Source organism: Rhinichthys klamathensis, unplaced genomic scaffold (genome assembly GCF_029890125.1).
Source record: "Rhinichthys klamathensis goyatoka isolate OS25496 unplaced genomic scaffold, OSU_Roscu_1.1 h1tg000677l_1, whole genome shotgun sequence".
Taxonomy (NCBI): Eukaryota; Metazoa; Chordata; class Actinopteri; order Cypriniformes; family Leuciscidae; genus Rhinichthys; species Rhinichthys klamathensis.
Genome location: NW_026607109.1, coordinates 185,286 through 197,776, shown reverse-complemented (window position 1 = coordinate 197,776; position 12,491 = coordinate 185,286). Strand labels below are relative to the sequence as shown.

The window sequence follows — 12,491 nt, the reverse complement described above, 5'->3', positions numbered from 1 at the left end:
TACTTTTTTCCTCACAATTCTGAGTTTACATCTCGCAATTATTACTTTTTTTCTCGGAATTCTGAGTTTACATCTCGCAATTATTACTTTTTTCTCGCAATTATTACTTTTTTCCTCACAATTCTGAGTTTACATCTCACAATTATTACTTTTTTTCTCTGAATTCTGTGTTTACATCTCACAATTATTACTTTTTTTCTCTGAATTCTGTGTTTACATCTCGCAATTATTACTTTTTTCTCGCAATTATTACTTTTTTCTCAGAATTCTGAGTTTACATCTCACAATTATTACTTTTTTCTCGCAATTATTACTTTTTTCCTCACAATTCTGAGTTTACATCTCACAATTATTACTTTTTTCTCGCAATTATTACTTTTTTCCTCACAATTCTGAGTTTACATCTCACAATTATTACTTTTTTCTCGCAATTATTACTTTTTTCCTCACAATTCTAAATTTTCATCTCGCAATTATTACTTTTTTTCTCGGAATTCTGAGTTTACATCTCGCAATTATTACTTTTTTCTCGCAATTATTACTTTTTTCCTCACAATTCTGAGTTTACATCTCGCAATTATTACTTTTTTTCTCTGAATTCTGTGTTTACATCTCACAATTATTACTTTTTTTCTCTGAATTCTGTGTTTACATCTCGCAATTATTACTTTTTTCTCGCAATTATTACTTTTTTCTCAGAATTCTGAGTTTACATCTCACAATTATTAATTTTTTCTCGCAATTATTACTTTTTTCTCAGAATTCTGAGTTTACATCTCACAATTATTACTTTTTTCTCGCAATTATTACTTTTTTCTCAGAATTCTGAGTTTACATCTCACAATTATTACTTTTTTCTCGCAATTATTACTTTTTTCTCAGAATTCATAGTTTACATCTCACAATTATTACTTTTTTCTCGCAATTATTACTTTTTTCCTCAAAATTCTGAGTTTACATCTCGCAATTATTACTTTTTTCTCGCAATTATTACTTTTTTCTCAGAATTCTGAGTTTACATCTCACAATTATTACTTTTTTCTCACAATTATTACTTTTTTCTCAGAATTCTGAGTTTACATCTCACAATTATTACTTTTTTTCTCGCAATTATTACTTTTTTCTCAGAATTCTGAGTTTACATCTCACAATTATTACTTTTTTCTCGGAATTATTACTTTTTTCCTCACAATTCTGAGTTTACATCTCGCAATTATTACTTTTTTCTCGCAATTATTACTTTTTTCCTCACAATTCTGAGTTTACATCTCGCAATTATTACTTTTTTCCTCACAATTCTGAGTTTACATCTCACAATTATTACTTTTTTCTTGCAATTATTACTTTTTTCCTCACAATTCTGAGTTTACATCTCACAATTATTACTTTTTTCCTCACAATTCTGAGTTTACATCTTGCAATTCTGAATTTTCTCCTTGCAATTCTGAGTTTATATCTCGCAATTCTGACTTTTTTCTCAGAATTAAGAGGAAATAAGTCCAAATTGTGAGATAAAAAGTCGCAATTACCATTTTTATATTTTTTACTCCGAGGAGGAAAACAAGCTTCAATATTACTCAGATCATACAAACTGCCAGAATCATACTTTCCACAAGTACACAAACGCAGAAGCATTTCAAGCATGGAGTCCCACTCAACAACCTTAACCTGCATTCCTGCATTATAGCACTCAAGGGGACGGTATACCATCACATTAAACCACAAATTGATGTTATTTTTGATGTTATTATTTTCATTTCTAGCTATAAACATGCCTACATAACTTTAACTTGCTCAGTTAAACATTCAAACTGTTGCTTTACCCTAAAAAATAAGAGAAACCCGACCATAGAAGAAGTTTACACTGATGCCAGATACATTATGGCTATAATGAGAATGCAAGACGTACTTGCATGCTATTATAAATTACATTCTGAATGATTTAACAAAGCATTAAATTGTGCTTGTGTAGCTAGAAGTGTTTGTGTTCACGTACTTGAGTGAAGTGTGTTTCTAATTCAATTTTGAGGATCAGTTTCACGACAACCTGCACAAACAACAGATGTCTTCAGCACTTTAACGTTCTTCAGGTAAATGTGATAACTGTGGGGAAAGAAGATACTGGATTATAGAATTACTGCTGAAATATAACATACTGGTGGAAGGTCACGAGAGAGTGTCCTTTAATGAGGGGAAGATCTGTGTCAGAGTATTGTTCTCAGAGTCCAAAACCAACACTTAAAGTTGGCGAGTAAATAAAACTAGTTGGGCGGTAACTGCAACGCTACAGGGTTGAAGAGTAAGTGATGATTTAAAGCTCACAATTCAAATAAGAGACAAAAACAGACCATATACTTAAGAGAACCTCCGTTCTGACTCATATGTGAAAAATGTACCATTAGAAGTTTATTTAGGATGTTTTTAAGATTTTGTGTCAACATATGTGAATAATATTCGTCCATCCAGTCAAAAAAGAAAATCAAATATAAATCCTGTTCCTTTATTCTGCAGGTCTTTGTGTCCAGCTGTTCCAGTGTTGGGTTTCAGTGAGACGGACACTGACAGGTGGACAGGCAAAACACAAACAGCTAAACGTCTGGGTGAAAAACTCCCACCAACTCCTGGCAGGAGATGTGTAAAGTAGATAACGGCAATTCTGGCTTTTTTCTCGGAATTTTGGCTTTTTTCTCAGAATTCTGAGTTTACAGAGTTTTGTGGATCTCAGGGTGTTCTGGGTGGTTGCTAGGGTGTTGCTATGTTGCTAAAGTATTGATATCCAGTTGATAGGGTGTTTTGGGTGGTTGTTCGGGTGTTGCTATACAATTGCAAGGTGGTTGCTAGGGTGTTCCAAGTGGTTGCTAGGATGTTGAAATGCAGTTTCTAGGGTGTTTTGTGTGGTTGCTAGGCAGTTGCTAAAGTGTTGCTGGATAGTTGCTGTGGAGGTTGCTAAGCTATTCTAAATGTTGGTTCTAGGGTGTTCTGGGAGGTTGCTAGGTAGTTGCTATGCAGTTACTAGGGTGATTGCTATGATGTTCTGGATGGTTACTAGGTGGTTGCTAGGATGTTGATGTGCAGTTTCTAGGGTGCTCTGTTTGGTTGCTAGGGGGTTGCTAAGCTGTTCGGAGTGGATGTTAGGGTGTTCTGGGTGGTTTCTAGGTATAGTTGCTATGGAGTAACTAGGGTGATTGCTATGGTGTTCTGGAGGGTTTCTAGGATTTTAATATGCAGTTTCTAGGATGTTCTGTTTTGTTGCTAGGCAGTTGCTAGGGTGTTGTTCTAGGGTGTTCTGGGTGGTTGCTAAGGTGTTGCTAGGTGGTTGCTAATTGCTTGCAAGGGGGTTTTGGGTGGTTACTAGCATGTTCCTATGTGGTTGTTAGGGGGTCTGGATGAGAGTTTTGCAGAAAAACTGAGAAAAAGTTGTAAGGTCTACTCATTTTCGTGTCTCCATTCAAACTCTTAATATCTTTTAAAGATTCAATGTATATCTAATGTCAAAAAAGTTCTTCTGAAGTTCTTTCCGTAAGTTTAAAATAAAGGTGTTTTTGATCTGATTGTCCTGATTTAAAGCAGGAATCGGCATGTACCTCAGAGATCACAGCTGTTGTTTCTCAGGACGTTTCATCTCTTGTTATCGCCTTTTCTTTCGTGTCACCTGAGATTAATTACAATGTTGAGACAGTAGATTTTGTGGAGGGCAAAGATCTAAATCACTCCATCGTTCTAATAAAAGGTTTTCCCTCGGTTTCTTGAGATGACGCGCTGCTCACTGATGTGTGTTTGGCAGAATTCGCTGGACTTTCCCTCATCTATGACAGCCTATGATGTCATGAAAGGCAAGAAACTGTATCGTCTTTCATAAACACGAAAGGTTCATCTGGCACTCATTACAGCTGCTCATGCTAACAGCCAGATAGATGGGTTGCAATGAATTATGGGTAAAATTTTGTAATGCAGGTCAGTTACACACAAATCCCTTGTGGGGGCGGGGCTAGCAGCATTGGTGTGTTCTCATTGGCTACTCAGTTTTTGACTGACAGCTTCTTGGCCTGCATTTAAGACGCCTTCCTTCTCATTTTAGTGATATAAAGTTAGGTGTTTTGTTTTTGAATGTTATTTTATAAATCCTGAGATTATGATTGACAGGTGTAGATGAGCTCAGGTGTGCAGTGTGTGTGTGTGTGTGTGTTCACCTGCGGACAGTCTTTGATGTAGTGGCCCTTGTTGAAGCACAGGTGGCACAGGTAGTTTGGCGGAGGCTTCTTGTACAGTTTTCTGGGTTCACAGGCGAGCGAGAGGTCGGAGAAGTTGTCCGTCAGTAAACTCAGACCCTCCACGATGTCGTTCAGTGAACCGTAGGGAGACGAGCCCTCATATAAGCTGCTACACAGAGTCTGTGGAGAGAAAGAAAACACGTTGCATTGTGGTATCCAGTATTCTGACAAATCTAGTAAATCACCTTGGTATGCATGCACAACTTTCAATGTAATATAATAGGAATTGTTACATTTAGATTATAAATGCAATATAATTTAATGTTTCCATTTTGAGTATTTTTATTATAAAAAGTATTATTAAAAGTAAAAGAAAGTATTATAAAGTCATTTAATTGTGTTTTAGTCTCTTTTAAAAAAAATATCTCTATATAGTTTTCATTAAAAAAACATATAAGTTTAAATAAGTTTATTTATAGTTATTACCTGAAATAAAATATGTTTTAGTTTTTTTATATTTTATTTTACTTCAGTTAACCATTATTAGTAACGATAATATTTTTTTTGTTTTTAGTTAACAATAATAATCATGCTTTGAATGCAATGCAAGTCACTTTGGATAGAATGCATTTGCATTTCTTTTTATATTTCTCTTTTATACTGCCCTTATTCAGTATGGACATTTTCTTAAATATTTACTTTATTTCCCCCGAGCTGCCAGTAGGTGTGTCTGACCACTGTTGTTTTCGCTTGATTAGAAATTAATTCCTCTGTTTTTTAATAAACGCTTTAATTGATTGTTTATCTTTTTTTCTCCGTGGTTTTCTGGTCTGATTCCCTCTCTCCAGATGATCTGTGTGAGAGAGAATGTTCCACTTTCCTCAGGAAGACAAACTTTGCCACATGATTCTCCGATCTCTTTTTCCTCAGTCTGTCTCATGAGATGTGGTCATGTGCGGAAACAGAAGGCATATGTGCGGAGTGGAATATTAGCCAACTTCATATTGAGCACTACATACTCTATACTATTTTATTTAAAGCATGTTAAATAGTATGCAACATGCACTGATAAACATTTAAAAAATACATTTGCATTATGTAAAAGTAGTATGCTACATTATGTGCATGTGTATCTGCTAGCAGACACATCAGAAAGCAGCACACACACACACACACACACACACACACACACACACAGACACAGAGACACACACACACAGACACACACACACACACACTCACACAGACACACACACACACACACACACAGACACACACACACACAAACAAACACGTGCATCATCAGGTATATAAACCACAGCCTGCATTTTTCATATCTCATATATATCACTGTTCCAGAATGATGATTTTATGCACCTATAATATGAATGCTGAACCCAGATGTTTTCCCACGCTGCATATTTGGAGCCAAACCACTAAAGTTTCAAATCTTTTCAGCCAAAACTGTGGTTTTTCATTCGGTTGACCCCATTCAGCCTGTTTTATTTGTGCTTTCTAAAGCCAAAGTAACGGATATTTCATTCTTTCCATAACACTAACACTTGCAATAAAGGGGTGCCATGTTTGAATAATGGTATAAGACTAAGATTTAGGGGGTTTATTTACCATGGTACTGAACTATTGTGTTCATACACCATGTTATTCACAAGTTATTCAGTGTTTGTTGTCCAAAATGGTACGTCTTTGTTACTTAAAGACTGATTTATTATCAAGAGCCCAATTCACAGTAAGCTCGTCATTTTCAGAGTAATGAAACTAAACAGGAGCAGATGAAGTGTTCAGACAGTTTCCCAGTCCAACTGCACCAGTTACAGTAAACCTGAGCCAGAGGTGCATTGTGGGAGAAGCTTGTGCACAGCTGGACCCAAGTGAAACCAGTCATTCAAGCAGCGTTTCTCACTCGTTCTCTGCACAAATACTCATGATGCTCTACTACACCAACAGTGATCCTGTTAACCCATAAACCCCCGACTGCCCACTCAGAGGAGGAACTGAAGAACTTTATTTCATCCATTTATTTAAGTTTCATGCAGTTTTCTAATGCGTCCAGTTCTGCAGGACTAGAATATATTCCTGTAACTATAATTAGCTATAGTAAGACCACATGCATCTGTCTGAACATGTGATTATTATAGAAACATCATGATAGATAGATAGATAGATAGATAGATAGATAGATAGATAGATAGATTAGATAGATGGATAGATAGATAGATAGATAGAACTACAGACATATAGATAGATAGATAGATAGATAGATAGATAGATAGATAGATAGATAGATAGATAGATAGATAGATAGATAGATAGATAGATTAGATAGATGGATAGATAGATAGATAGATAGAACTACAGACATATAGATAGATAGATAGATAGATAGATAGATAGATAGATAGATAGATAGATAGATAGATAGAACGACAGATAGATAGATAGATAGATAGATAGATAGATAGATAGATAGATAGATAGATAGATAGATAGATAGATAGATAGATAGATAGATAGATAGATGATAGATAGATAGATTAGATAGATAGATAGATAGATAGATAGATAGATAGATAGATAGATAGATAGATAGATAGATAGATAGATGATAGATAGATTAGATAGATGGATAGATAGATAGATAGAACTACAGACATATAGATAGATAGATAGATAGATAGATAGATAGATAGATAGATAGATAGATAGATAGATAGATAGATAGATAGATAGAACGACAGACAGATAGATAGATAGATAGATAGATAGATAGATAGATAGATAGATAGATAGATGATAGATAGATAGATAGATAGATAGATAGATAGATAGATAGATAGATAGATAGATAGATAGATTAGATAGATAGATAGATAGATAGATAGATAGATAGATAGATAGATAGATAGAACGACAGACAGACAGACAGACAGATAGATAGATAGATAGATAGATAGATAGATAGATAGATAGATAGATAGATAGATAGATAGATAGATAGATAGATAGATAGATAGATAGATAGATAGATAGATAGAACGACAGACAGACAGATAGACAGATAGATAGATAGATAGATAGATAGATAGATAGATAGATAGATAGATAGATAGATAGATAGATAGATAGATAGATAGATAGATAGATAGATAGATAGATAGATAGATAGATAGATAGATAGATAGATAGATAGTCGTGATGTCATCACCTCTCTGCGCTCGTGCATGAAGCTGCTGATGACGTGAGCAGGTTTGCTGTTGTAATAGTTCTCGTCAGATGCTGTAAACTCGTCATTATTTCTCTTCAAATCCTGCAGCGACAGATACACCCAGTTTAAGAGTTGCGCGGGCTGATAAACCGAGTCTAGAGCTGAACCCAAACTCATCTTCCAATGATAAATCCACTTTCAAATCAAATAAAAAGGGATTGTGTCTGTTGGCTCACACTGAGTCCATTGTTGCAGAATGACAGACGGGACAGTTCGTGCAGCTCGAGCTCTGAGGAGGAAAGTTAAACCGCAATTTACCAATCCTGTGCTGGAGGGTTGGATGATGATGATGATGACGATGATGGTGATGAATATTCATAAGCTGTTGATTCGCCATTGGAAGGTTTCCAAGAAACGTCAACATATCATATTTAATATTAAAATACACGCACTTCACAATTTCGAGGATTCCAAGGAGTGTCAGTTATTACCAATATTATCCAGTGACTACTGAATTTTCCCGAGCAAAAATGTTGATTGAACAATTTTAATGTGCAGCCTAATGTAAAACAAAAACAAAACAAAAAAACACTTTGGCTGCATCTGAATTGTGTCAAACTTTTAACATTACCCATGAGGTCAAAGTAAATATACTTATTGTGACCTAGTTTACAATGAGTAAACTATTAAATATTTTATTTATCAGCACTAAAATCAACAGGTTTTCATGCTCTGGATATTCTTCAACACTGCACAATTTAAACTGATTTAGGTAGTTTGGAACTTGATTTTGAGGGATGTTAGACTTTTGGAATTATCAAATTCTATATCTAAAACATATCTATCTCAAGCATATCTAAAACAAGAAGAAAAAATAAAAAAATGGAAAATTCCCTTTAGATGCAAATGAGCGGAGCTTCTTTTATTTAGTCAGACAAAGTTGGAGAGACTCAAGAAGAAGTGACAACATGTAGAGCAACAGGACGTTTCTGGATGGTTAGTTTCTTTGATTAGCACATTCTGTCATGATAATCTATAAATTGCTCGTGTGGGAACTGTTGTAAGATGCCAAACCCGAGAGGAAGCTCGTGTAGTTCCTACCAGCCGTTTGTTGTAGTCCTTAACCAATGATTTCTTTAAAGATAATATCTCCCTTTGCTTTGAACTTTGAGCGTTGTAACTTTGCAGATGTTGTGTATGCTCAAACAGCAACATTACACACTAACTAAAGTTAGAAAAATGAAATCATAATCAACCACCCCTTTAAGGATTTAAATAAAATTGTAAAATAATTGTAAAATGCCTCAAAACAAAACATGGAGAAACTTTAAGACATCTACATATGTGTAAATAAAACTTGGCTACAGTCAACATACAGTATTAGGCTATTAGACAAAAATTAAATATCTTTGTTTTGCAAAAATACAGACTTAACCATGTGATAGTCAAAGGCAGGTTTTGCATTTTTTATCTTCAACCACTCATACAATCTGTCCCAAAAGGACTTAACAAAAAAAAGATGTTCCTGAGATTCAATATCTTTTTGACAGAATGTACATACATTACTACACAAATTAAACCTTAAATGATAATGATTATAAATGACTATAAGGTATTGTGTATAAGTGTGTTGCGATCACATGATCAGGTGTAGATCTGCCCTCTGCTGCTCATGTGAGTCCATTACAGGCGGACTAAAGAAAACACTGTGAAATGTGAAACTCTAGTGAGTGTGTGTCTTTACTTTTTCATATAAATTACATATTAACATAAATAGTATTTTATATTGTAAGAAACATGGAATAATTAAATAATTTCTTAGATGGAATCTGAGATTAATATGGCTTAATGGCAGAGTTGTGTGAGGATCAGGGCAAGCCTTGACATTTCTTAGTAATGGTGTTTTCCTCTAATAAAATAAAAATAGTAAACTATATATAAGTAGTAAAACAAAACAAAAATGCATTTATAATATTTATATCAACGTCCCATGGTAACAACTCAAACAACATCATTGTTCAAGGAATGCACACACGCCTCTTGGATAGAAGAGCGTATAAATACAGACTGACGCCTCCGTTCTTCATTCAGAACAAACTCTCGAGGTCCATTCCTCACATCACATCATCACATCACATCACATCTCCAAGTAAGTTTTGCCTTTACAATCGTTTTCTACGTTAAAACAATGTATCGAGTGTTTGGCACGTCTGCTTTGTTATTATGGCACGGCGTTTTAACATTTAATCCTTAAAACCCTACTAGTATCTATTTTCACTATAGTACTTATTTTTTAGATAGGCTACTATCTATTCCATTGAGTAGGCTTCTAGTGCTTATTATTTAGATACTACATTTTTAAAGGATATAGTATTATTTATTAGATGCAAGTTCTTTTTTTTCCGATACTACTCATTAGATACTAGTATAAAATAGACACTAGTTATTCATTAGATTCTAGTACTTATTTCAACAGTGACTGGTAATTCTTTTGTTAGTAGTAACACATTTAAAAAAAAATTGCCATTGACTTCTATGGGGATCTGTCATGATATCAACTATTCAGTTCTGACTTGTTGTCACACCTTGTTTCGGTTTCGTTTCATGCTCTAGTTTCATTTCTGTCATGTGATCCTCTGTTAATGTAATCCTGGTTTATTGTCTTGATTGTTCACAGATGTCCCTTGTCTAGTCATTAGTCTTGCTACAACATGTTTGTCTAGTGCCTGTAACCACTGTTGGGAAGTTTATGTTCACGTTTAAGTCTTGATTTTCATGCCACGCCATGCTTTTGTTTTATGTTTGATCTTGTTCTGTCTAGCCTACTATTAAACTGCACTTGGGTTCTGCAACCTCGTCTTCAGTGGACTTAGGCTATGTATTTATTAGATACTAGTAGTTATTTATTCGGTACTAGTAGGCTACTACTTATTTTTTAGATATAGTGCCTAAGATACTACTTATTCAATAGATACTAGTACTTGGTCATTAGATAGGCTACCTATTAAAAAATCGAATGAATCTAGTAATTAATATTTAAAAATATACTAGTTAATATTGGAATTAAAGTTTGATTGATTACAATAAGATTCGCTAGAACCGCTTTAGATCAGGCATACTGGGGTCCTCAGCTGGGACTCATTTCTATTTCTATTTATTTATTTATTTATTTATTTTTATTGACAAAAACAGCAACATACAAAACTCTAAGTATAGGGGAAAGAGAATATACATGCGTAGGCCTATATAGCCTACAAATGTTGTCAATATACAAAAAGTAGGCTTAACCAAACAGAAAACAACAAAAAAACAAACCAAAGAGGGGGAGCTACTTCAAAATAGTCAAAGGCAAAAAGGCTAAAGAAAACAAAATTAACATTTGGAGTGGCACACCAGGGGAGATTAATCAAAACACTAGTTTCCTAGATGTCACTACACATTTTGCTTGCAATTTTTGTATAAACTGGGACTCACTTCTCTGGGACTCAACACTTCACACACCGGCACCATCGGCATTAAAATCTAGCGTAACTTTTGTTTCTATGAAGTTGAAGGGGAAAGGACCTGGACAAGAGCCACACTTTATGCAAGTGGATCCAGAAATGGGCGACAAGACTGTGTGACCCTCACGTTGTGCAATTGATAAGAGCTGCAACTTCTGTTACATACGAAACTCAAACATCCAACGGCAAACGAAACGAAAGTGAAAGTGAAAGTGCGCTATTCGTTCGAGCTCAGAACTCACGGGCCGATCTCGATCATGTGACACTGTTATTGCACAGCTCTCCATTCACAGCACAACTAAAGACTGTTTTCTTACCAGGCTCGCCAAAAAGGAGGGGGTCTGATGGCGGATCAGGATAATAAGAGGTGTTTCGGGGAGTACAAGTGTCCCATATGCACGAGGAAATGGATGAGTGGGAACTCGTGGCCGAACATGGGTCAGGAGTGCACCAAATGCCACATCAACGTCCTTGCTCACAAACAGGTGAACAGACGCTCACTTTAGACTGAAAATAGACTGGTGCTGGTGTATATTCCTCCATCGGGTAATGGGAAGCGTCAAGCGTGCCACTGAGACAATTTTGAGAATCCTCTCCAGACGCGCTGGTTATTTTAAACGGGGATTTTAATCACTGCTCTCTCTTTCCACCACCCTACCGTCTCTTAAACAAATGGTGACATGTCCTACGAGGGGTGACAAAACTATTGACTTGTTTTATATGAACGTTAAGGATGGCTATGTTGCTAAATTGCTTCCTCCGCTGGGTAAATCTGACCTGATAACCTTGATGTCCAAATATTCATCACCGGTGATAACATTCTGATAACAGTCGACTACGTCAAAGAAGACTGTGCACATCTGGTCAGAGGAAGCTTGTGAAACATTAAAGGGTAACTAAACCCCTGGTCAGAGCCTGACTCCACCCACTGGCAATATATAATAAATGCTGGAAAAGTGGATGGGGGGGCGTGCACCTTAGACGGGTCTCTCTGTAGGCAAGGGCATGGTTAGCTGGTACCCTCTTATGTCACAGGGCACCACAACTTCCAATAGAAAAAAATTTAACTACAGTAGCCACCGTTCAACCTGAAGAGGGCAGCACTCAGACGTTTTTATACCATATGTTGTAGAATTAAATTACTTTATACCCAAATGTCAAAAAATTACTTGAATCAATGAACAGCATTAATAAAGCCCCAGTCTTACAGATCATTAACTAAAAAAAGTTGTTTTAGGCTTTAGTTACCCTTTAAGGTGGTGCTTTGAATGCACAGACTGGTGTGTGTTCTTTGATGGACAGTGATCTGGACAGTATCTCTGACAAAGTGACTTTACTGTGTCAATCAATTACTGTTGAGTCTTTAATTCCATGTAAACAAATCAAAATCTTTCCCAATAACAAACCATGGGTCACCAGAGAAGTTAATAGCTGCTATTAATAAGGAGAAAGCTGCTTTTTACAGTGGTGAAAAGAGAGGATTAAAGACGTTCTCTCCAATGTTAGGCAGAGCAGCTCTGAGGACTGTAGGCCAGTTAATCTTAACACCGAAGT

At 35.6% G+C, this 12,491-nt stretch overlaps 1 protein-coding gene across 1 annotated transcript in view; it reads right to left on the bottom strand.

Moving 5' to 3' along the window:
• zcchc24 (zinc finger, CCHC domain containing 24) overlaps nucleotides 1-7,645 on the bottom strand; it is a 28,431-nt gene extending 20,786 nt beyond the window's left edge. The window contains exons 1-2 of the mRNA XM_056241806.1: nucleotides 7,435-7,645; nucleotides 4,191-4,391 (exon numbers count right to left, since the gene is read on the bottom strand). Coding sequence (XP_056097781.1) covers nucleotides 4,191-4,391; nucleotides 7,435-7,611 — 378 coding nt within the window. The 5' untranslated portion in view covers nucleotides 7,612-7,645. The remainder of the gene's footprint in view (nucleotides 1-4,190; nucleotides 4,392-7,434) is intronic.
• Nucleotides 7,646-12,491: the final 4,846 nt, after the last annotated feature.